The sequence below is a fragment of the Pagrus major genome, chromosome 6 (genome assembly GCF_040436345.1).
Source record: "Pagrus major chromosome 6, Pma_NU_1.0".
Classification (NCBI taxonomy): Eukaryota; Metazoa; Chordata; class Actinopteri; order Spariformes; family Sparidae; genus Pagrus; species Pagrus major.
In genome coordinates, this window is record NC_133220.1 from 2,284,813 (window position 1) to 2,312,296 (window position 27,484).

General features: G+C 43.5%; 1 protein-coding gene across 1 annotated transcript in view; it reads left to right on the top strand.

The window, feature by feature from the left end:
- Positions 1–27,484, top strand: part of LOC140998281 (dedicator of cytokinesis protein 3-like) — a 192,382-nt gene that overhangs the window by 49,541 nt on the left and 115,357 nt on the right. The window contains exon 2 of the mRNA XM_073468510.1: positions 23,971–24,054. Coding sequence (XP_073324611.1) covers positions 23,971–24,054 — 84 coding nt within the window. The remainder of the gene's footprint in view (positions 1–23,970; positions 24,055–27,484) is intronic.

The window sequence follows — 27,484 nt, forward strand, 5'->3', positions numbered from 1 at the left end:
TTAATTAACATCCTCATCCCAACAGTCTGATGTTGGACAGAAGTTATTCTGCACCGCTGTGAATCTAAGCATCACCTCTGACCTTCGTCCCAGCTGTAGGCTTTGTCCTTACGTCGGCTCCACTGACCTGACCTCCTGTTAACCTTTCTTTAATCCAACTCTTTGACACTGGTCGTGGATCAGTATTTAGTCTGTGAGACCCGACAGTCAACTGAAAGTATCTGATCAAACTGTAAAGAGGAATAAAGTCGTTCTCGATCTCTTTTAGGGCTGAACAGTTAATCATCATGTGCACAATCCAAATTGTTGGAGCTGCAGTTTTTTTTCAAAAGGTGAAATGTGTCACAACACATCACTGTACAGTAAATGATTCATTGTGCCGCTGCAGAAATGCCGAAGTCTAGAAATCATATTCCCCCGACACAAGGGAAGATGGTTGTTTGGCACACACGAGAGCAAGAATCACATCATCATTTTTTTTCACTCGCTGACAGTTCGGCGACAACAATCTCAGAAAACCCCGGATCAGGCTCGCTCCTGTGTGCCACCCGCCATTGATTCAGGTTATTATAACAAGCGATATGTTGAAGGACAACAGGAGATTTTTCCATCTGGTGACCAAAACCGACTTTTGTTTACAGGAAGTCGGACCGTCTCCATCTGTGATCGTTGTATTTTAAGTCAAACCAAGATGTTTCCTGAACCCTAACCAAGTGGTTTTAAACAGAGCATTAACACAGCGTTGTGATGAGACACAAACAGAAAATTCAACCTAAACAAACATAAAGAAAGTTCAGTTTTAACTCGTCTTTGTGCAAACACACTCGGCTAATCTTAATCCTTCCTCTCACTCATATTCTTTTATCTTCCTTGTTTCTGGCTGCAAATTATCGCACAGTCAACTTGGACGGCGTCGACTGCTTCCTTCCTGTGTCACGTGTCGTATGTATTTGTAATGTGTGATCGCCTCGTGTCGCTGACTAGACAGAGTTGTGTAGTGTGAACAGCACAGCGATCTGACGACTGTGAAAGTTATGCATATCTTTAGTAAGAGCACACAGTGAGGTGAAGTGCTCACAGAGTCGGGTTTTTATAAATCAGGTGAAGAGGCTAACTAACCAGAGACGAGCAGAAAACTCAGGGAATCAATACAGATTGTGATCGTGTGTCAAACAGACGGCAGGCTGGAAAACAACACAATCACAGATCATTAAAGTGGCTCTTCCACAAGGCGAGGTTGTCACAGCTCGCTGACTGATGGTACGAGGTTGTGTTTTGTCTTAGCGTCTGTCTCGCAGCAGGAAATGTGTCACTGCATGAATATCAATTTCCAAGTGTTGAAACGGAGCATGCATGTTCAGCAAAAATTCAACAAAGGCAAGCTCTGCATGACACGGATCAAAAAATATCATAAATATGGAAATAAAGAGAGCACGACTGATCTGAAACAAACAGTCTGTGTCGGCTTTTCAATTTATCTTTACGCTGTTGTTCTGCTTCCTGTTCATCGCTCACTGTTTCAATATTCAAACCAGGAACCATTTATAAACAAGCTGATTTATCCAAAGTCATCTCTCCTGCGTGGCTTCGTCACTGGTGATGGTTGAAAATCAGTCGTGGAGGGATTTTAAGTCCAACATGAAGCCATAAAATCTATAAAAATCAAGATTTTCACGCAACAATGACCATGTCAGAAAATCTCATGATTTCACAGCATCATGGTATCCGTTATTACACAACTGTTTTAATTATTATCAGATGCAAACACCATTAAAGGAGTGAAAATCAATGTTTTTTTCTTTATTATAATTTCACAAAATATTATATAACCTTATTCAGGTAGATGCATTAGTGTGGGATTAAATTAACTGCAGGTCATTTCAGGACAGAGGAAGACATGAAACTTGATGTAAACTTGAAATATGTATATTTTAAATTACACTAAAAAGGAAGAATTCAATACTACAGATAATAGAAGGAATGTGGTCGGGCTGCATGATGTGGGAAAAAACAAACATTGCAGTATTTTGAATATATATATATAGTGTGTGTATATATATATATATATATATATATATATATATATATATATATATATATATATATATATATATATGTAGTGTGTATATATATATATGTAGTGTGTATATATATATATATATATATATAGTGTATATAAATATATATATATATATATATATATATATATATATATATATATATATGATATATCAGACAGACTTCCTTTTGTAACAAGCAGCAAAAAAGCTGAAGCAGGACGTGTCTGAGTTATTGTCCCGTACTTGACTTTAAGCATCCTGCCATGTGAACACTGCACAGGCCTGATGCTGAAACCAGCACCACCATGTTGCGGTCATGGTAAACCTTTACACTGATGCACCGCTGTAGCCCTCGTCCTCGTCTGTGTCCGGGACGCCAACGACCAGAGAGATTATCCCGAGTTCGACTCTGTGGAAGTTGCTTTGTGCGACAGTTTGACCTCTGCTGCGAACATTCATGAACCGTCCGGTCAGTCGGACTCACTGTTAGTTACAGTGAGACGTCACTATGATGAAAAATGTCACCAAATCGTGCCGTGTAATAAGAGGGGGTTTTCTCTGTTGGCTCAGTCCAGCTCAGTTATTGTACAAACAGGCCCAGGGCGAGGCTTGGCATTTTGGTGGAAAACTGTTGTGGCTGACTGTCTGATGCTGTTCAGAGGATTAATGTTTGGGCCAGTTTGCTCCGCGGTGCAGAGCGGAGGGGGCACATAACAGCAGGGGGTCGTCATGTTTAGTTATGCTGTGTGGTTGTTTGTTTCTGTCGCCGGGTCGGGCTCACTGTTCGTTCCACTGGAGATTTGTTGTTGTTTGTTGTTTCATAGATCAGCTGGGCAACATCTATCTACAGGATATTATTACTGTGATATAGATCATCTTATATTTTGGATATTGTCATATCGTGATATGACATAATTGTCTTTTCCTGTTTTCAAAGGTCGATCTCTCAAACTGATAAATTATTCTCTGATTTCAGCTTCTTATATTCGAATGTTCTCTGGTTTCTTTTCTCCTCTGTGACAGTGAACTGAAGATCTTTGCATTGTGAACAGAACTTAACGTTTGAGGTCGTCTTCTCGGGCTTTGGGAAACACTCATGGACATTTTCTGACATTTCAAAGACAGAACAACTAAACGATTCATCGAGGAAATATCCGACAGATTAACTGACAGTGAAAATAATCTTTAGTCACGGCCCTAATCTGCTCTCTGCCTCCATCCCTCCATACGAGCGACCTTTCAGCCTACTCTTCGTGTACATTCCCTCACTGCGATGACACACTGTGTACATCCTTTTATCTTGATCTCCGGGACGTTTAATTAGATCAATTACTTCAAACAAAATACACATGTCTTCTAGCGTCCTCTCCACCAATCAACCCGTCCTCCTCTCTCTGTCTCCCCCTCCTCTCTTACCTCTCCCTCTCTGTCTCTCTGCCTCTCCTCCGTCCTCGCTTGGCTGAAGTTTCGTGCCCGACAGCGACTCTATTCTGCATCCTGAGTGACTTTTGACGAAGGGAGCCGGGCCGAGCGATGGAGTGCTCTCAGTGAGAGGAGATAAAAGCTTGGATGACCTTGTCCAACACAGACGGAGGATTCATTTCTCAGATGAAAGCAGCAGAAAGTACTTCACTGCTTCTCTCTCTGCATTTATTTCCTCCCTCTCTTCTTCTTTTGTTTTGAACCTGCAGTTAAATCTTAGTTTGAGCAGCATATCCGTCCCTCGTCCATTATAATACATCGTCTCTTTGCTGTGCTTGTCTTATTTGTTGACTCATTTTCTTCTGAATGGAGACATTGTGTATGTTTCACCTGATTTCCATCCATTCCTCTGATTTTCTTCCCTGTAATTCTCCCTCTCCTCATGATGTATTCTTCCTGATATATCCTCCCTCTCTCCTGTTCCCCTCCATCGCTCACTCTCTCGCCCTGAAGGCATCTTATCCCCGGTGATATTGTCACTGTATATCAAGTTTCATGGGCTTGTTGCTAAAGTTTCTCCCTCCCCCCTTTTCATCCTGAACTCCTCCATCATTTCGTCACCTGATCCCTCCGTCCTCTCCTCCTTCCTCTCCCTGAACATCTAAATCTCTGGTAATTCTTCTGGTTTCCAGGCCTTAACATCCATCAGCTCATTGTAAAGCCCAGGAAACATGTCTTTTGTCTCTTCAATCCCGTCCTCCCCTCACTCCCTTGTATCTCAGCTCCTCTTTTACTGAGAGTCATTAGCTCAGTCTCTGCCCTTTCCTCTTCCTCACATCGTGTCCCTCCATCTCTTTATCTGCTGCATGCTGTACTGAGAAGGTCTGACTCATGTTTCCTTCTTCTTTATCCCCCCGTCTCTCTCTCTCTCTCTCTCTCTCTCTCTCTCTCCCTCTCTTGTTTCATTTCTTTTGTCGTCCTGTCTTATGAAGAGTCGTCTCCACGTTTCCATCCCTCTTTTTCTCCTCCGTTGACATCCGTCCATCTGCCCTCTCTTCTTCCTGATATTTTAAATCCATCTGCTGTTTTCTGTCAGAGTTGTTGTCGTCCACAGTTCAGAGACAAACAGACTAGAGGCTGAATTTGAATCCATCAGAAAATCTGTCTGTCAACTTTACATGGTGGTGTTTATATTCCTGAGTAATGTGACCAGACCATAATAATCCCCAAGGACAGCAAACAGCCTGGTTTACTGTTTATCTGCTTCTCCGTCATTGTTTTGTCCCTTTTTTCACGGTGACTTATGTCTTTGGGGGAACTTGCTGCAGTCTGTGTGTGTGTGTGTGTGTGTGTGTGTGTGTGTGTGTGTGTGTGTGTGTGTGTGTGTGTGTGTGTGTGTGTGCGCGTGTGCGTGTGCGTGTGTGTGTGTGTGCTTGTGTTTTAGCACACAGATTCAGAAAAAGACGATGAATCAGATGAAGATGCACAGAGACAGTTACAAAACAAACAGACAAAAATCTCTCTCAGAAACAGAACAGATGCACGCACACACATGCACACACACACACACACACACACAATGATGCCCAATGCTGCCAAGATGTAGACTGGCATGCTGCTGGCCAGGATACCATGGCTGTGTGTGTGTGTGTGTGTGTGTTGTTGCCTGCAGCACTGCAGCATGTCTGCGTGGGAGCGGACGGTTTGTGTGTGCTTGAATTGGTTGTGTATAATCAAACTTGATGGTTACAATAATCACTTGCATTGTGCGTTGATGCCCCGAGAGCTTGAGTTTCCTGCAGTAAATGATCACAGATTAAAGCACTAATGACCAACTCATATCTAATTCTTACATGTTATGATATTCAATAAGGGCCGCGGCTCAGACAGCTGAATAAAGTGCCTTATCTGCAGGCGGAGGAGCAATCTGCTGGTGGATATGAAATGTTTGATAAAGTCTGTGTGACTGAGTGAATTCGTCCACTGAGGTGATGTTTGTATCATTTATTTAATTATCGTTAGAGCAAATTCCAAACTCATTTCCCCACATTAGCTGTCGTTATCGCTCGGTCTCTGATCGCTGCTTCCTGAGAACAGGAACGCTGTGTGGCAGCGCCGTCACCGGCTGCAGGGTGGATGAAGGTGAGCACACGGATCAGAACTACAACTGCGAAATGAGCTCGACCAGTAAAAGTCGCTGAAGCTTAACAAAGAATAGAGGCCCACGTCCTCGTCAGAAACACGGCCATGTAGGTCGACTGTGCAGCAGATTGTTACATCCCAGATTTATTGTTGATGCTAGGAGGCAACAGCAAAGGAGGACGTCAGGTGATGTAGCATAAAGAGCAACAAAGTCCACACAGGAAGGAGGACGGGGTGGACGGGTTCAGAAACAAGTCGGTTCACTGAGGAGACATTTTATTATGACAGAGTCTTTGGCCCCAGAGTCTCCAAAGACTTTCCATTTTCACAAGCCCCATATCCTCCGTGCATTCTGACACTAAAAGGACATTTTTCAAACAAATCGAGAGAAAAAGTTCTTTTTCTTCGAGACCCATCAAAACCTCTGCATCCGCTCTTTGGAGCTCTGGAGCGAACACATTAAGCTAGCAGATAAAAACAAGCGGCAACATACGGCACAGGCGTTTTAAAAAGTGTTCAAAAAGGGGGAAACCAAAAGTCAACAGTGAGTTATTTTAACTCAGTAACTCAGTTCATTTACATCACCTACGTAATATAATAACATACATGTATAACATTGTTATAGTTACATAAGTAACATCCTTGTTTTGACACAACCACGTTTTCCTGAAACTAACCAAACTGCAGCCGTATACCGAAGGTCTGACTCATTTCTCAGGTTCAGAAACATGTTTCCTTCTTCTTTATCCCCTCTCTCTCTCTCTCTCTCTCTCTCTCTCTCTCTCTCTCTCTCTCTCTCTCTCTCTCTCTCTCTCTCCTCTCTTGTTTCATTTCTTTTGTCGTCCTGTCTTATGAAGAGTCGTCTCCACGTTTCCATCCCTCTTTTTCTCCTCCGTTGACATCCGTCCATCTGCCCTCTCTTCTTCCTGATATTTTAAATCCATCTGCTGTTTTCTGTCAGAGTTGTTGTCGTCCACAGTTCAGAGACAAACAGACTAGAGGCTGAATTTGAATCCATCAGAAAATCTGTCTGTCAACTTTACATGGTGGTGTTTATATTCCTGAGTAATGTGACCAGACCATAATAATCCCCAAGGACAGCAAACAGCCTGGTTTACTGTTTATCTGCTTCTCCGTCATTGTTTCGTCCCTTTTTTCACGGTGACTTATGTCTTTGGGGGAACTTGCTGCTGTGTGTGTGTGTGTGTGTGTGTGTGTGTGTGTGTGTGTGTGTGTGTGGATAATAATCCACAATAATAATAATTGGTAATAATAATAATAAACATGTTGTAAGCTATATGGAAGGTGAGCTTAAATGAATTGAAACTTGCAGCACTGAGTCGTGTCTGCTGGTTTTCCTTTCAGGTGGTATTCAGCCTCAGCAACCTGCACTAATTAGGTAGTATGATGCCTAAGAGGTGAAGCCCGGTGCAGGGATGCACTCCCCAGGACACCCGCTGCAGCTCATTACGCTTATTGCTCTGAGCACAGAGTCATAATTGAGGGCGACTCAGACGAGAGTATCAACATCTTCCTCTCATCTGGGTTGTGGCAGGACAGTAGTCCCTGGTGCACACTGGAGGACTTTCAAATCTGATTTAGAAACATTCAGACTTAATGACAGATTTAACCAATTTTAATATTTTAATTGTAAGAACACAAACACACACACACACACACACACACACACACACACACACACACACACACACCAGACAATTCAGTCAAGACGCAGGACACCTGCAGACATTTCCATCTGTTTTTGTGGCGTCAAGCTGCTATTTTTCACGGGAAGTCAGACAAATTTCATCTGTGATCGTTCGCAAAAATGATTATATTTTAAGTCAAACCAGAATGTTTTCCTCTCACAGTCCAAGTGTTATTTTTGTGTCTAAACATAACCAGAGCATAAGCACAGCGTTGTGACAAGAGAGAAATTTAAAATTCAACCGAAACATAAAGAAACTTAAACTAATCTGTGGGTTTGCAGAAACGCACGTCTTTGGGCTGTGGGCAGATAACCCGTTCAGACTAGTCTAGAATCAGAACACTGTCTGGAGGAGCGAATCTGAGCCAGAATCTGCCCAGTAATCCTCAAGTGTGGGGCCAGTCAGAGACAGCGATGTTCAGAGAGACTTGAGTAAGAACATCACCCTGCCCTCCACAGCACTGATCATGAACACAGCCTGCAGCAACAAGTTGTCTCTCGTGAGCGAAGACTTAACATCTCTCTGCAAAAGGTTTTAAGCTGAAGAATCAGCACCAACGAATCTGACTCCTATCAACACTTAACTATCTTTCCCTAAACTTAATACAAGCTGCATGAACTTAAAATAACTGTTAATGTGTCTGCCATCTTCTGATGAGGTCACAGGATCAGCAAAACATTCACATGGGTCATTTTAATACGAGAATACGTTTCTATGAAGACACAATATGACAGATCCTGGGTCACAGATTTACATCACTTACATGATGATGCTTTCACTGCCATCACTATGAGGACTGTTCCTAACCAGTCATTTACATGATATTTAAACAGAATCTAGTCGACTAGTCTCAAAGCAAGAAACTCGAGCTTTATACAGCATCATGTGGATCAGAGCACAGGACATTTCTGTGCAAATGATGTCAACATGTCATTTAGATGTGCACATTAGTAAAATAATAAGTCATAAGACTTGTTTTCTGCTGAGGGGAGCGTTGTGTTGTGTTCATCTCCAGCACTGAGCTTCATTTCCTTGTTTATCAAACTCAGAAGTCAACATTAAAAACATGAACCATGATGGAGGCCTGTGAGTGTGGGCCGAGGGTTGAGCTCTGCTCAGTGCTTTACAGCCTGAAGGCAGACACGATGACTTCCTGCATGAGAGATCACTGCAGTTATCTGTTACCGGGTAAAAAGAGCAAAACATGAGATAAAAGATGTGTTTCAAATACTGCGAACATCTGCGACACACTGAGGACAGGAAGTGAGCTGTCGCTTCTTCCTGAGCTGATTTTCCACATCAACACACACCAATATTTCCCTCACTGTACATGAGTGATTTTAGAGCCTGCAGCTGTGTGTGTGTGTGTGTGTGTGTGTGTGTGTGTGTGTGTGTGTGTGTGTGTGTGTGTGTGTGTGTGTGTGTGTGTGTGTGTGTGTGTCTGTGTGTCTGTGTGTGTGTGTGTGTGTGTGTGTGTGTCAGGACCCAAAGCTATTTTTTGCAAAGCTGCAGTCTGCTGTGAATTAGTGAAAGTGGCTGGGCAGATATTGACATCTGCCTCTTGCAGCTAATTATATGAAGTTCAGAGGAGCGAGTGTACAGTAGGAGACTTCAGAGATGTTTATTGAACATCAGGACGTTAAATTATTGAGCGTTGTTTAAACATCTACAGTAAAGTGTCCTCAAACACTAATCACATACTTGACAGCTTCTTCAAACATGATTCGCAGACGCCACCAAACGTTACTCTGAATTTCATGGGCGTAGGTTTCTATATAGATGGTCGTGACATGTCACAACCAATGTTCGAGGATTGCAAAATAGTCACTACCAATATTTGTCTGCTGCTGAGCCAGTAGTAACGTTAGTGAGTGGTAGTAGTGAGCATCTTCCAAACTGTGTCCGCTACTTGAAATGGATAAGAGGAAGAAACAGCTGAGAAACAGCGATTAAAAAGTTGAAGTCTCTGGAGGTGGAGGCTGCTAAATGTGCGAAGTTGACGGAGCTTTTTGGTGCCGGGACCAGTGACACCGACCCGCCAGCAGCCACAGGTGCTGCTGCGCCGGGAGACGAGGGAGGAGGACCTGACGATGATGAGCGAGTGGAGGCAGACAGGGTCAGTAACGTCAGCCTGGGGCTGGCTCGGCTAAATGTTTGAGACACGTCCAAAACAAAGTAAAAAACGCTTTTACATTGAATGTGATGCGACCTCACTAACATACTGATGAATGCAGCTGCCGCTAATGCTAACGTAGCTGCCGCTAATGCTAACGTAGCTCCTCAGGGACTGAAGTCGTTATTTTCTAACTTTGACAGTCTAACATGTGGCAGCACATCAGCCCGGAGTTAAAGGGCTGTGACTGTTGGTAGTTGTGGTTGATTTTGTTCAAATACGCCGAATTGTGATATTATGGGTTATTATTGTTCAGATGATTTAGCTAAGCTAGCTAACAGATGCTAACGTCAGCGGTCTCTTGTTGCCATAGCAACAGTAAACATTCACGTGGCCTGATGAGCTGTAAACAGAGATACAAAACACAAGTAAACCTGTAGGAAATAATAAGTTTAATTTGCAATATTTACCATTGAATTTATTGTAATCTTTTAATTCATTTATTGTTTACTGAGGTGATAACTATCTAATAGGTATAATTTGTGTGTAAATGTGTTACTTTTACTGTAGTTTTCAAATGGCTGTGTATAGTGTTAGTGTATAGTCTTGAGCATTTTCAGGTCACAAAGATCTGGCTTTTTTGCATTGGGAAACACTAGTAAAGTGTCCTAATGAAAACACGACAAAGCCATTTGACTACCTTGTTCATAAATGATGGTGTCAGGACTTTTTTTTATGACACACACACTTTCATTGATAGGAATACTTGGTTTTGAGGAATGACCTCTATTTTGAGCATGTGACATGCTTTTGCAGGTTATCAACAAGGTTTTGCAGTTTGTACTAATTGTTTTGAGAAATGCACCAACTGTTGTGCAAATGTAAGTAATGATGTGAGAAAAACTCCACCCCGTCTCTGGTTTTGGGTTCTTCCCGTTAGTCTCGTCCCACCCCTTGTCATGACATCACTTCTGTTGTGATTTGACACTATAATGAACAAAGATTGATTGGTTGATTGCTGTAGCTGTCAGTTTTAGTCCTTGAGTTCATAGCTACGTGCTTTATTTGTTAACTGCTATCAAGGAATATGACTCTCCTTTGTAGTATGTGTGAGAAAGGACGCCACGAGATTTGTGGACTTCTACGTGGTGTCGCTGATAATGTAGCGGGCAGAATATTGCCAGGGCTGAATTTTTGTCCCAGTCCACCCCTGGTAATGTCACTACCAAAGCTGAGACCAAACCTACGCCCTTGCTGAATTTTAAGATTGAGCAGCAGCGATGCACCTTTGATCCACCGCAGAGTGAGAACGAGTGATGAGCAGGTGAGACACTCTGAGTTACTTTATTCCTTCAGTCCATCAAGACTTCAGTAATTACTGCCGGCCTGCTATGACAGTGACAACCAATTTAGTAACGGCGACAACGAATATGTAGCACACCGAGCGTTCATTATAACTGTCCCTCAGATATTAATTGTCCAGTCAGACTGCAGCAGCCATGACGAGGCCCGTCAGATCTGTCACACTTCTGGTTCCTCCACATGTTGATGTGTCACTTAAAGGTGCAGTGCGCCTTTCTGGAGAAAGATAATTGACTGTTGGGTCTCCCTCCCCGGTCGTCACAGTCATGATGTAGTCATGACTGAATTAGCCTGTAAAAGTTGTCAAGCACTGAAGTTTCTAATAAATCTGTTGCAGCTGTAATCTTGTCACAGAAAAGAGACAACGGTGTTTTTTTTTTTTGGTTTTTAAAAATAATCTGGTTGCAGCTGTAATCTTGTCAGGAGAGGGGGCCGTGTGACCCAGTGGGGTTGTTTTTGTCCACAAATCACAAATCATCCTTCAACCATGAGATTATACAGCAGGTAGTCAACTCTCCCTTCACAGTACAAGAAGTATAAAATATATTATCAGGACTTCACAGTGTGAAGTTTGGTGTCGTATCACTTTAACATTTGGGTTTGTTTGATATTTGACTGATTATGTAATTCAATTAATCTGTCGACTTCTCTTTAACTGTTGATCAGGAAATGGTGAAACATGTCGATCAGTGTTTCTCAGAGCACAAGATGACGTCCTCAAATGTCCACAACTCAACTTAATGTCATCGAGGAGGAAAGAAACCAGAAAATATTCACATTGAAGGAGCTGAAATCAGATTATTTTGGCTTTAATCTCTCAACAATCAGTCAATTATCAAACTCATTTGTAATTAATTTAACAGGTGATGATTAATAGACCAGTCGTTGCATTTCTACTGCGTCTCAACCTTCAGACCAACAGATCCTGATCAGGACAAATGAAGCCGTTACTGTTATCACAGTAACAGGCCCCTGTTGTTGTTGTGCTGATTAAGTTAACGTGTCCTGGCTTCACACTGCACTAACACCAGTCCTACTGGTTCTGACCCGATGTATAAGAACTCTTGGTGCTGCTGTGAAATGATGTTGCACTGTGGAGATAAGTGTGTTTGCCTGTATTCTGATCTGTACCGACCCTGAACTCAAGCAACACTTTACCTTCGCTGCCATTTTACAGAACACAACTCTGCAGTGAGCGAAGTGGGCAGACGACCAGAAGGTCATAAGTAACATTACTCTGACTGCCTGGGAAGAACCGGGGCAGGAAACTGAAAGTAATGCTCCATCATCTGCTCCAGTAGAGCTGCTCAGTGGTCATTACCTGAGGACTGGATGTTGTTACAACTCCAGAGAGCTGAGTGTTGCTGGAGCCAGATTTTAAAACAGAGTAGAAACTCAATATTAAAAGAACTACACTCACTGTTGTTGGATGAAAAATGGACAGAACTCGAGACTAACAGCACAAACAGAGCTCTTCCCCGGGGCACCTCGGGAACAAAAGGGATGTATGTATGTATGTATGGATGGATGTATAGGTACAAACTGAACCAAGTGCTAACTACAGCTGAGTGTGTCGTCTCATGCTGTTACCATAGTTACCGTCACTGGCTGGCAGCCCAGTGCAAAACCTAAAAAAGATATTGCACATTAAAATTTAGAGGATGCAGTGAACTCACTGTCGAGGGGACGAGCACCTTATTTCCTCCCTAACACTACATTGTGAACAGCAAACCTGTTAGCTGTTAGCTCCCTCAGCCAAACACACCGCAGGACTCTGCTACCCAAAGACTGCTAACAGCTAACAGCTAACTGAGCTCATAGAGCTAATGCAGCTAACAGCTAAACACACAGCAGGACTGAGCTTCTCTTCAGAGGAACATGAAGCTTTAAACGGTGAAATGCACTGAAGTGAACTGCTTTACTTTGAATGTGAATACTTTTCACTACAACTGCAGATAATGTTAGCTTAGTACTGGAGTCTAACGTAAACTAATGACAGGCCTATCAGTCAGTGAGCAGCATTAGCATTGCTTCGAGTCAAACAGCTGACACAGTTATAGTTACACAGTGACCCTGCTGGACGTGTACAGTGGGTTCATCAGAGCTCTCTCACTATAGATGTGTATGACTACACTGTGACAGCGGTGAGAGTGAACCAGCACACCGATGTGGAAAATAAAAACATTGAAGTTACGAGAACATAAACAGCAGCAAAGACCTGAGCTCTGTCCTGAAACACCCCGCAGGTTACACCAACATCATTAAAGACTTCATGAGGTGTTTTCCATTTCAGTGGTGCCATTAAAATGCAGGCAGAACAAAGCAGATGTAAAAACAGTGTCCAGTGATGGGAGAGCTCAGTGCTGTTAAATGTACGAGGCCTCAGTGTCGGTCAGCGGGTGTGAGAAGAGTCACGCCGTTGTTTTTCTCTCAGACTTCTTGAGTTTTTTCTCTAATAACCTGCCGACAGATAAAAGTTTGAAAGCACTGATAACTGTCCTGAAACCACCCTGCAGACCGTTAATGTCTTGATTAAACGCCGTTTCCTATAAGCGATTACCTCGATTACACCTTCATCACCAGAGCGAAAGCGACTGTTATAAGATGAATGGGAGGAGGTGTGTGAGCTCCGCCGGCAGCTTCCTCCAGCCAAACCTTTGCTCCACACAGATAATTAGAACGATACGCTGACATTTGAAATGTTCCTTTGTTGACGGACATCAGTGGTGACTTTTTCTTTCACAGCGTGCACCATCCCAGCTGACAGCTTCTACAGTTTCCATTCAGCTGCTGCACATTGATGTACACATTCATTTTGAACTTGAATATCTTGAACATGCACTCTGCTTCACTGTGATTGTGTCCCGCTGCAGCGCCACCTTCAGCGTCATTATGTCATTTGCACACTAACACTGATTGGCTTATACTCGACCTCAACATCATCAGACAGTTTGGAGAGTTTTCTCAGAGCCGATTCGAGAAACAACTTTTCTACAGAATCTGTTTCAGAGTTCAGCCGCGGTCGTTGCTGCCTGACTAAAAGTCTTGTACCCGAGAGCCTCCACAGCCTTTACAGCAGCCTCCTGATTCACATTCACACCACACATCCCTCTGCTGGGAGCTGCCCAGTGCCAACCAGCCAAAACCATTGGTTACATTGACGTCTCCTCTGGAGGGGTTAAAGTGCAAATGAGTGAGTTTTCCCATTTAGCCTATTCTTAGCAGGGAGCAGCTCTCCAGAGTCGACGTCACATACTGAGGTCTGCGTCCCATCTGTGTGCTGCAGTTTATCTCAGCTGAGTGTGTGTGCGTGTGTGTGTGTGTGTGTGTCAGTGTGTGTGTGTGTGTGTGTGTGTGTGTGTGTGTGTGCTGTCCCAGTCACTACTGTCAGTACACTGAGGTGGCCTAGTTCTGCTGATGCTGAGGAAGACTTTTCTCCGCTCTTTCTCTCCGTTAGCGTGCTCCTTGTGATTTCCATCTCTTTCTGTATTCAGTGTTTCTGTTCTGCATCTCGTCTTACAGTACGTTCTCATGTAGCTTAAAAGCTTATCTAAATATCTAAATCTGCCTCACATGCATGCTCACAGGCGAACACTCAGTGCACAAACATGCATATGAATAAGTGAACACATGCAAAAAGAAGCTGTCTCATCACCATCTTTCAATAATCTGGTTTCCTCTCTGTCTTGTTGAGTTTCCTCTGATTTTCTTTTTTTTTTTTTCTCTCACATGGTCACACTCTCAGATCCTCATCCTCCCCATCAAATGTGGAGCTGCAGCATCTCGAGGGTATGAGGAAAATCTCTCCCTCTCCCTCTCTCTCACGCTAACACAGTCCCATACACTCTCACACGATCCATCTGCTGGGGTGCTGAGTGCACTTGAGACTTTGCCTGCCCGTGGGCATCGTGGAAGATGTTAAAACGACAGGCTTCATGTCTTAATTAGGATGAGATCTGTTCGCCGGGCACGATGACTCCAGAGTCCCTCACAAACACACACACTAATGTGCAGACAGTACATGCTATCGTGTAATTAGAAACTAATTCGTGGACTACACGCATTAACAAACATCTCTGTAGACAGACGTACAGAGTAAACTCCTCTCTGTCACATACACATGCACATACTGCACACCAGCAGATATGCAGACGTCGCCAGCACCATTCTGATTTGTCATGGAAGTATATCGACAAGAAAGGATTTGAGAGAGCACAAAACAAATTTGCATGCTTCTCAGTCGTCTGAGAGCGCAGAGACACGGATGTTTCAGCAGAATCAGATTTCTGGCACCGGAGGACAAATTCATGAGCCGAACAGACAATTTAAGCAGCTGGATCAACTGTTGAGCTGCAACCCGAATCCAAAAATACCAAACCTGCAAACATTAGGCTGTGATGAAGAGGGGGATTTTCTGAACTATTGGCAAATGGCCAGCCCTGTCACCAGGATATAATGTAGCAGTTAACATTTCTGCAAACCACAGATACAAGAGACCTGGGGATGTTTCCAGCTGCTTTTAGGACTCCAGCGAATATATCATGCTATTTTTTTGTGGGTGTCAAAAGTGGGTGTTATTTAAGGAGAAGCAGGGACATTTTCCAGCTGATTTTGTGGTGATAAAAGCAGGTGTTTTAATAGGACACCTGGGGATAGTTCCAGTTTGTGTGGTGATAAAAGCAGGTGTTTCTGGAGAGGTGGGGATATTTCCAGCTGTTCGCCAACTCTGCACCACGGATTAATAGAATAAAAACAAGGATATGAAAGTGAAATGACTTTTAGCTAATCTTAAATTCATAGCTCAGTAAAGCACAGTCAGTGTTGAGGATGAATTGAAGAAAGAAGCTTCTCTGTAGTCCGGTGGTACGGCACCAGAAGGAAGTTTACTTTGTTTCACTGTTGTCATCGTTTGTCCGCAAGAATCAAGATGTGTGTGTCTTCTGTTGAAGTTTTACTAGTCAAGATGGTTCGTGTGAAAGCTTTTGTGATCTCAACTGTTCAGAAGCCGAAACAGCTGGGAACAAGTGAGAGAGAGTGTCCGTGTTCAGAGCTGCACGCTCTGACAGATCTGTGCCTGCCGGCTCTCTGAGCGGCGCTCGGGATTTGTTTTGTGCCCTCTCAAACCTTTCCTCGTCAGTAAACTTCATAATTCTTCTCCCTTTTACTTTGCAAAATCGTCCGCGCTCTGAAGATCTACACCTCAAATTGGTTTTCTCTCTCACCCACACACACACACACACACACACACACACACACACACAGATCTCCCTCCGGTTCAGCGCAGCTCCAGCTCCCACTCCAGGGATCCCCATTTATTCCCTTTCATATGCTTATGGCTGGAACACACAACTAAATGTGCGTGTAATATGTTTCTGAGGCTGCCACGTTCTGCAGCAGCAGGCAGATGTGATGCATAATACATGAGCAAGTTCCACAAAATGCAACGTAATATGCAATAATCCCACAGAGTTTACGGTAAGAATCCATTAAGAGGCTTTAAGAGGGAATAAAGTGATTTTATTTATCATATTTCCCTTCGTGTCACATATCATCATGGTCTGGTTTAAAGTGGAAACAGTAGTTAATGTGGGTCACGGCTCCACAGAGAACTTCTGCAGTCCTGAATTAAAGAAGACGCAGATACAACTATGAAGAGAGCAGCACTAACCTCTGCCTCACGCTGCATTTCACAGCTCTTACTGGATCTATTTGAAAAGCTTGAACAGGATGAGTAGGTGTGTGTGACAGTGTGTGACAGTGTGTGACAGTGTGTGACCCGATCACCAGAATAAACATTAGCCAAGTACGTTTCTGCAAAACCACAGATAAGTTTAAACTTCATGTTTTTTTAGGTTAAAGCTTTATTTCTCTGTCGTCACATCACTGTTGTTATGATCTTGTTAGGTTTAGGAACAAAAACCACTCGGGTAAGGTTTGGATTAAAGTTCCTGTAAACAGTAGCCGGTTTGGGTTGCCACAAACACCGCTGTAATTATCCACAGCTCTCCTTAAAAAACACCCGATTGTGAAGGCACAAAACTGGAAATGTCTCCAGGTGGTGTGACTCGAACTGCGGTTGCTCGGTTGGCAGCCTTGTTGGCATGTAATTGCCACCTCCACCCCCTCCACCTCCACCTCCTGCTGCGACAGGTGGCTAATAACCATATAATGTGAACATGATGCGACACGTTTGGCACAAATATCAACCCTGGATGTTTCTGTGGTTTGAGGACATTTACTGCTAACATTACATCCTGGAGACTGGGCTGACATTTCATCGTTCAACAAAGATAATATCTGTTATTATGTTGAAACAACTGCAGATGGAGTTTAACGCAAACCTTGTTGTTTGTTTGCTCTGTGGATCAGAGGACTTGTGCAGAGCATCTGTAGGTTTTACGTGTAGATGATTTGATGTCTTTTGTGGTGGATCCAAACCTCCGTGATTGTGGGACTTTGGTACAGAGGGTTAATCATGTGCCACCATAAGTGTGCTGGAAATAATGGTGTCATGATTCTCAAAATTCATGATTTAATTGGATTTGATTATTTAATTACTGACATCTATGCTGTTGTCAGACTATTTTACCACAGCAGCAGCAGCTTGACTTTAACCTGGTGTGTTTTTGCAGATTAGGGTCAGACGAGTTCACTAAAAATAAAGATTCAACACACATACCAGCCGTCAGTGATTCAACAATAAACAACAGAAGTTTGGCTTCTCAAATCCATCCAGAGTAAACCCTCTGCCCAAACAAATCAAAAAAGGATCTTTGGAACAGAAAATAACGCTGTCAGATAAGCCCGTTGCAGAAGTCGTCAGGGGTGGAAATAAAAAACAATACGGGAGAATCGAAGATCCTGATCCTGATTTTGATTTTGATTTTTGAAACTGAAGTCTCATTTTGATCAATTTCCTCTTTAGAAACAACATCGTGACACCCTGAGGTGGAAATGTGTTAACGCCATGTTGCTCAATTCAACAAATTAGGTGAAATACACACGTTTACATTTACATGGATATAGTTTATGTTGACATCATTAAATTCTCGAGTCATAATCTTGGTCGATGGCTCCTGTGAGAGCTTCCTGCTGCTGCATTAGCATGTAGATAGTGTCTAGCACCTGCCAAGTGTGTTTTCATCAGTTTTAAAGCACACTCTATATTTGTGATGAGGTGAGGTTGTTTAAGGATTATAAACCTACAGGGGGTCGTCACATCCGATCATCGCTGCCGCATCATCCTCCGACTGTCTACACCTCTCTGTCAACCACTGAGTGAGTCACGAGCACATGTTAGTCATGTGTCTTAAGGTCAGGCCGTCTAACTTTGTGATGCTCAGTTGTTTTAGTGAGTCACCAAACTCCCCAAAATGTTCTGATCAGTACTGTGATCAACACACTTTTCTTCTTTAACATCACAAAGTTTGGACACAACAAAAGGGAGATCATCTCATTTCCCTAATTGAGCCCCTGTGGACTCTGATGCCCAGAGTTTATTAAAACTCAGCGTTTTCAAACACGTCTTCCTCTCGGAGCTGACAACATGCAAAGTTTCCTGCTGTTGCTTTTAATTAAAGATGATAAGAATCATGTTCAAAGGTCGGCTGCACTTTACTCATGTGAGCGAGTGTGTTGGTTTGTTCTCCCCTGCCTCTGTCCTCTTTGGTCAAATCACATCGTTTTCAGATAAAAGATGACTCGTGGAAATCTCATGTCGTGCCGTGTACGCTAACCGGCACCGTAACGTGCTTCAGCTGAGAGCGTGCGCCAAACATCTTCCCTCCGTATGTAGAATCTGCGTTCCTCTCACGAGACTGTAAATAATTCACAGCTATTAGATTCGTCTCAGACGTCTCTTCAGTTTGGGGTTTTGGTGAAAATCTGCAGCAGCGATGAAATATTGAAACTAACTTCTGATGTCGGAGCCCAAATTGAATTATCCTGTCAGGGTAAAAGACTCATTAAACACACACACACACACACACATCCACACATCCATTATACAGAATATCTTTCTCTAGTGTTTCCTCGCTCACAAACAAACACACACACACACACACACACACACACACACACACACACACAAGGCCACAGGCTAAGTGCTGTGACGGGCCGAACAGATGTGAGTCATTTGTCAGACTATTGACCCGATCCACTGGATAAACTAAATGCCAATACCAGCCAGGCAGAGCAATGCTAATCCCTGTGTGCTCACTGTGTGTGCTCACTGTGTGTGTGTGTGTGTGTGTGTGTGTGTCTGTGACAGTCTCGCTCGAGGTAGAGGAAAACTATAATTAAATAATTTCTCAGCACAAAGTGAACCAACAGATCCAGAAGTTTGAGGTAAACCGTTGGGAACATGATGTTTTTTGTAGATTTGTCTCCACCGTCGTCTCTTTTAAGGTCACAGGTTTTTTTTTGATGTGAGTATCATATTTATAGAAACTCTGTGTAACAAATAATAATCTAAATCAGATCGTTCAGGGATTACAGGCTGGTCCACAGGGACTGGTTAGGATAGTGGTTGAATCTGACACACATATCGAACATTTTCATTAATATTGACTCCAGTGTAATATCATTTTCATCTTTAAGCTGGAGAGACTTTGATTCCTCACTGCCATTAGCTAATACTCATACTTATTATCAGTACTGTGATCATCACGTCTTTCTTCTTTGGACATCCACAGGGTCACAGGGATTTTAGAGTGTTTTTCACAGTTAGGAGGATTGAAATTCAACATTTTCTAACAAGTGGAGAGAAATTTGAAGTGTATTTTGTCTTCTCGGGACGTGTTTTGTCCATTTTCAGGGCAGGAACGAGTGTCGCACATCAGGCAGGGCCGTTTGCGCACAACTTCCCCAGTTGATTACTTACATTAAGACGGTTATTTTTTGTGTAACAATTTTTCAGAGATTTTGTGTTTAAATATGCAAATGATGCATTATCTTGTAGGTACACACTTTCTGCACACTTCCAGACCAACACTCTGAGCTAAAATAAACCTGAATGTATTTTAGACATGAATTTTCCACTAGTCTGAAAGTTATGGAAGGAAAATAGCCCCAGTGATTCGACATTGACCGGTGCATTAAAGCCTCGGACTCCTCAAATATTGACACATTGGGTCGATGGCTGCCCGACCTACAAACCCAAAGCATCAGTGTGTGAGACTCAACAGTCACCTATCTCACAGGTTGGCTCTTTAAAGGTGTTTTCACCTGTATTGTCTCCATTTAAGATATTAGATTATGTTTCTTCTGACTCTGGTGCAGACGTGTCTCCAACAGCAGCAGCCACAGCTGTGAGCTCTTTAAATGCAGTTGTTAATTAATAGCATCCATTTGTTGAACTTTTTGAACCTAACTCGGTACATATGGGGTGACTTCGAGCTAATTGTTCAACTTGAGTTCAGTTTTTTAAAGTTTTCCAACAGAGAACTCGAAGAGATCTTTAGCTTCATCACAGGTGTGTCGGACACATTTCATTTTTCCTCTTGATCTCTTGAGCTCTGTGGTCACATCCATCTCGCTGCATTTACCTCCTCATGGACAAACCTGTCCGAGCACAAGTCCAGAGAGCAAGACGGAGTGGGAGCGAGCAGGGCCTCTGACAGTCGCATCAAACAGATGACAGACTGACAAGGACGGTGACGATGACGGAGTGACGGCCATGACAGCGAGTTACAGTGAACAAATGAGGCAGAGAGGGAGGCAGAGATGTCAGCGACTGAATCCAAAGCGGTGACGGTGCCGCGCTGAACGGTGTTAATAATGGAGAGCCAGAGCCTGACTGACAGAGAGACAGACGTGACAATGACAGAGAGGGAGAGAGCGGCGTCGATGATACAGAGATGGAGGGTGACAGTGACAGAGAGACGACGACAGACTCAGACAGATGCAAACGATCCGGCCGCCTCGAGGTGTGAGGTGTGTGTCCTCGCTGCCAGAGTCACACTGCAATCAGCCGCTCATTTATATGTGTGTGTTACATACACAGCAAGCTAACAGCAGGACTGCATTACACTTTAGCACACACAGATTTATTTTATGTCAAAGTTTTGATCCTTCAGATTTCTGTCCAACATCTTATTACTGATCGTATCAGCTGCTGTGTTTCATACAGAGAAGTTACTGTTGTATTTACAGTGCAGCCAGACACACTGACTTTTATTAAAGTCAGTCAACAGTAATTGTAACTGTAACAATCTGACACAGTAAGAGGAGTGTGTCATGTCACTCAGGAGGTTTGTAAGCGTCACTGCTCCGGACTCTTCAGTTACTCTCAAATATTCACAACTGATTCAAAAAATGACAAAAATGACTTTTCTGACTCATCCTGTCACTGCTAACATCAGTGACAAATACATTGTTTCCTGTGACCAGGGCTGGGTATCAAACCTCGATGGCACTGACCTTGTGAATCTCTTGTGCATGAGTGGCGGACCCTGCCACAAATAAAGGAAACTACAACACACAAAGCCAACAGTTTATGGTTAATGGGGTCAAAGATGTGGTTTGATTTCCTGAAAACCTGCAGCGTTTATTCATACATGCATTGTGTTGTGTTTTTGTTGTCAGTGCAGAAAATATAAAATCCTTCAAGATCCTGATGTTTCATGTTCTGTCAGTCGAGAAATATCAAAATGACTTATCAGGATTTTATTTTACTTCTGTGAATAACTAAAACATAATTTTATCTTACATAAACTGGCTTCAGCAACATCCTGCCGGATGTGACTCATTCTGCATCTCAGGAGAATATTTCTTGGCCACGTCTTTTACTTTTTCTCTCAAAAAATCAATTATATAAATGTGCAAAACTGTGACAAGCCTGTGGACTGCTGGGCAAGATAGCAGCGCTGACACTTTGGATTGAGAAGCAGAGTGTCGGAGACAAAGTGAACACCAATCACACATTCGAAACATTCAACCTTGATGATAATAATAATAATAATACCGGGGATTTGTCTGGATTTGTAAACTATTAAAGTGACAGTTGCAACAACAGCCGAACACTATAAATAGACGTTAATAGAGAGTGTTACTGACGACAGAGACGACTGTCATGAGGCCTTGAGCAGCGTGACCACATCCTGGTCATAAAGTTGTCTTTGTCTTCAAGGTTGATTCACCACAGCCTGAGAGAGAGAGAGAGAGAAACAGCAGAAACAGACCGCAGTGACCTCAGACGTACCGACTTCAAACACAAAGACTCGATCCAAACAGCCAGTTAAACAAAGACCGATCAGACAGAGAGCTCAGGTCCGGTCCGGTCCTGTCTTGTTGCTTGCTCTACGTTCAGAACAGACTGCATGCGGGGCCCAAGTTTTGGCCCATTTTCCTTGTGTCATTGTAAAACACAATTTATTCAAGACTCCACAAAAAGCATTATAAAACGTACCAGAACCATCTCGGTCCGTCTCTCCACTGTTCAAACAGTCAGCATCTCTGATTTGGTTGGAAATAAATTCTTAATCCACCGCGTTGGATGTGAGAAGCATCAGAAGCAGCCAGAGAAAACATTGTAGAGCCGAATATTTCACATTACGTGATGGATTAGGGATTTATTTCAACCACGCAGACTTGGTGATTGTTGGAACAGTGGAAAGACGAACGAAGATGGAACGACTTCAGAACTGAAGAAGCCTGTTGGATTAGAGGTGAAACGTCTTCAAGAAACTGAAACAAGTCCAGTTGCCTACGATACAGCACTTTATTACCACAACCTGGATGACTGAGAACCTTCATCAACATGAAGATGGTTTTGGTTTGGTCGTGTTTGAATGAAGTGTGTTTTATGATGATAAAATGACTTTTCTGCAAACAGAGTCTGGTGGCTGTGGCGAGAAGAAAACAAAAACATCTCTCTCTTCAGGGATCGTTTCCATAACGTTGTCACACACGAAGAATAGAAATCTGAGCCGGTCAGAGCCGAAAACAAGCTCTGTATTTGGACGTACTTTAACGGTGTGCAGTCGCCCAGAGGGATTATGGGCCTGCAGACAGAAACGATTTTGCGCTGTGCCCAAAGTTAAACCAGGTCGGTCTTTGCTCGACGCAGCGAAAAAACCACCACCATTGGTAATAATTGGTTTCAGAGTGCAGCAGGGCCTTTTTTGCATTCTGTCTAAAAAGGCCTGTTTAGTGGCTGCCAGCTGCTGCGGTGTCGCTCAAAACTGGACCAGTATCAAAAACTGGTGTCCCCACTTTGTCACAGAGCGGCACCGACACCTTGTTAGTCTAGGACGAAGAACTGCTTATGTCAGGGGGTGGGGGCGGGGTGACGGACCAACTCAAACTGCTTATGACCACCATTTTTAAAAACCAGAGCTAGTGCAGCGTGCTCTGGTTTTATCCACGGGAGAATAAACTAAAGATTTTCACAACGGATGTTGTATTGAAACGACAGCGGTCCGCGGACATGTTCGGATGCCGGTGTAGGCATGCAAAGTCAGGAGCAACACGAAAAGAGTGGATGTAGTCCATCACAGCTGTTCTCAGATACTCAGAGAGGAACGCAGGAACTGAATGATGTGACTCTGCAGGGGCTCTCATGCAAACCAGTTCTGAAAGGATTTGCAGGTTGAACCAGCCCAGAACCAGAACTTGGTTCGCTTTGGTCAAAAAGGGATGGAAGACACAAAAACATAAGAAGATATGGACTAGGTTGGAAAATAACAGAGTAGCCTTTAAGCAGCACAAAGTTAAATAGATAATAAAAGGATAAAGTATGGTCTTTTGACGTAATGCTTCTTACCCTCGGTGAAACTTCCATAGTTTACATTTCAGTCCTGCGCAGAGTGACTTACAGCGACTGTAACACTGGAATAAGCTCTGAGGTCTGTTGTTTTCTGGGTGCACCGGTGCAGTCATGAGCATCACTCACATCACCAGTGCCTGGTACAGCAGGACTGGATGTGTTCAGTCAGGCTCTGATGCTGACGCCATGCTGCTGTCACCGGACAGGCACACGGTGACGGTGGAGGGGATGCAGGCCGATGACGGTTTTAGAGTACCTTTTTTCAAGAATAAAAAATGATTTCTAGGTTTCCTTTCAGAAACCAAACTCGCATTGCAGCTGTTTGTTTGAGTCGCTAATACGTTCCACAAGTCTCAGGGCAGGGTCTCATCCTTTCCTCTCTCTCTTTCTCTACAGTGATCTGCAACTTCCGGGGCTCGGTGACTCAGGGTTTGGCTCTGGAGGTGGGAGAGACGGTTCAGATTCTGGAAAAATGTGAAGGTAAGACTGAATAGCTCCATGAGATACTGTGGGGGTGGATGTTTGATACGAACAGCAATAATGTCCTTGATCATTGTTCAACAGCACTAGAACGTCACTGAAGCGTCACTTCTCTCTGTAAACATCCTGCAGGGTTAGACAGAAATGCAGTTTTGTTCCTCCTCAGTCATATTTCTGAAGATGGTTGCCTTTGAAGACTCTGTAGCTGCTGTATAAGTGGTGCTTCTTTTGCTACTAACTGATCCTGCATCACTCCTGAGTGCCTGTAGATGTAGTCGAGTCTGAAACTGTAATGAATCAAGGACCATTTCAGCAGATTTTGTGTTGTCACAAATGCTCTCAGTAAAAACAGAGCAGAGAAGCCGGAGTTGTCTCCAATAATGAGTGCAAATAGCCTGTAATAGCCTCCCGCAGGCCTGGAGGAGAGCCCAAGTTATTAGTCGATGTTACTCCCATTGTTATTCCTGCTTTAACTCACAGAAATTAGCAACTCCAGCCAGGATGTGTGTGAAGCCAGGAAGTGTTGTCTTCTGCTGATAATGAGTGAGTATGTGCTTCATTAGCCACAGCTGGGCAGGCCGCTGCCATCGATCCAGGGCCGACGGCCGATTGGCTCTTTCTGTACCCATGAGGGAGAGAGAGAGAGAGAGAGAGAGAGAGAGAGACAGAGAGAGAGAGAGAGAGAGGGAGAGAGAGACAGAGAGAGAGAGAGACAGACAGAGAGAGACAGAGAGAGAGAGAGACAGAGAGGGAGAGAGAGACAGAGAGGGAGAGAGAGACAGAGAGAGACAGACAGAGAGAGACAGAGAGAGAAAGAGAGACAGAGAGAGACACAGAGGGAGAGAGAGAGAGAGAGAGAGAGAGACACAGAGGGAGAGAGAGAGACACAGAGAGAGACACAGAGAGAGACAGAGAGAGAGAGAGAGACAGAGAGAGACAGAGAGACAGAGAGAGAGGGAGAGAGACACAGAGGGAGAGAGAGAGACACAGAGAGAGACAGAGAGAGACACAGAGAGAGACACAGAGAGAGAGAGAGAGACAGAGAGAGACAGAGAGACAGAGACAGAGAGAGAGAGAGACAGAGACAGAGAGAGAGGGGAAAGTGTTCAGCTGATGGGAAAAAGAGGGAACAACATGACTCTTCTCTGTTCTGGCCTCCTTCTATTGACCAGCCTCATATTCAGCCCTGAGCTCAGTTCATAGCATCTAATTTGCTCTGGTTATTAAATGCGACCCTGCCAGCGAAGGACGGGGGCTATTATCTGAGCCCCTGTGACATCAGCTGGCATCACAGCTTTCTCCTTAACACACACGATTATCAGGCCACGGTTAACTTTAGTCCAAGATCCCCGCAGCAATTTCAAGATTTCCCGGATTGTGTCATTATCTAAACATGCAAAAACATTTCCACGTTCTGATACCGTCCAGACAAAGGGCTGGTGCTTCAGAACAGATGTTTATGAGAGAATGTTTGCTTGTGTAATTAGTAGTTATTTGGTGTATTGAGGCAAACATGATTTAAAAAATGTTCTGTAGCAGTCGTGATGAAACACAGAAAACCACTTAGGACTGTGTCAAATTAATACGAGACTTCTCCCAGATCTAATGGTTGTAGCTGGTTGTTAGTGGATTTAGTAAAATTCCATATCATTTATTAAAAAAGTACAAATTTTCCTCGGGGAGGACGCCACAACCCTCCCGTCAAATATGAGCGCCAAGTCTTTGACAAAACTAGAGTCGTGTCCACCGGGGCGTCGTTTGATGCGAAGGGACACGACGCTCCCCAGCATTGGACACTTGACCAAAACAAGCTACACCCTCTGACAACACATGTAAAAACTAACCAGCTGTCTGCTCCGGGATGTCAAACCAAACCAACACGGTGGATCGTTTGGAAGCTACCAGAATGCATTGAACGCAGCTCGCACAGATAATGCAGGCTGTTTTCAGGGACACGTTTCAGCTGATTTCTGGGTCAGTGGTTGAGGTCAGGGTTAGTGTCAGTCTCCAGGGAAGAAATGAAAGTCTGTCAGCACTGTATGAAAGATCTTGAGGTTTTTTTAAACAAAGCTTCAAATGTCTGTTGTCAGACTGTCGGACATCATCCGAAAAGAAGTTCTGAACATCCAGAAAAAGCTGAAGATTCTTTAACAAACACACATTTTGAATAAAGATTCATCGGATTAAATGAAGCGCCGAGTGAATGCAGACGTATAATAAGATCTGTTTCTTTGTAACGACTGAAGTAGCTCAAAGTGTGCAAACTGACATAGATGTTTTTGTTATTGTGGTTTTATAAATGTGATTTATGGAGCTTCACTGTCCGGCTGAAGCTGGAGTCAGTGATTTTGGAGAACGTTAATTGTTGAGACTCATCCGCTCCTTTCTTGTCACAGTGAGTAAAACCTGGAGATGAGATGAAGATGAGACTCAACAGCCAACTATGTTTCTCCAGAATCGCTGAAAAGACATCCAAAACATACAGCTGCACAGCCTTCGAATGTTGATTTAAAATCTGAATGTCAACGTTATCAATGAAGCATTGGAGCGTCGAGTACAGCCTGACAGAGACCACTGCTGTGTGGGACACATTTCAGAATTAAGACCAGTTTATTGTGTGTGTGTGTGTGTGTGTGTGTGTGTGTGTGTGTGTGTGTGTGTGTGTGTGTGTGTGTGTGTGTGTGTGTGTGTTTATGTCATCGTTGCCAGTGCTGCAGAAATCCTGCAGAGCTTTGATCCTGAAAGAGTGTTGAAGGAAAAGCTTTCCTGAACGTGTCGTCCTGTCTCCTGCTCTGCTGCCTGCACTCGTCTGCTTTAATGCCAAATGATCCTCCTCAGACAGAAACTCAATGATTGTAATGACGGTGATATGGAGATGGCAGCCAGGCTGCAGGAATGCAATCCCCAAGATCCATTCTTAAAGATTACAGTCATAACACTTGAGCAAGCATTAGACTTCGATTAAGGGCGTCGCAGCAGTGTGAAGTGTGAGATTGTGACTGTTAGTACATTACTGAAGTGCCCATAGTCAGAGCTAAGAACAGCCTCTCATTATTTTGGAGAGGCTGTTCAGCTGCAACAGATCTTCTCCAGCAGGCTGCTGCTGTTGTTGGAGTCCAGCAGGGAGCTGGCTGTCAGTAAACAGCTAAATATGAAACGACCAGGCAGTGGAGAGACCTGACAGTCGACTGCTGCTGTGGACGACATGAGAGCTTCTATCTGCTATAGATCTATAAAATATACAGTTCTTTAATCTAGTTCATCGTAACAGGAAACAATTGTGTTGCTGTAAAACGACATGAATTCACTTCTGTAGCAAATTCAGTCGGATTTAGTTGTAAAGTCAGTTTTTTACTGAAGCCCTGAGGAGCAAGAGAGTTTTTTTGTTTTCTGGTGATCTATTTTCTAATAATTTAAATCATTTTCTCTC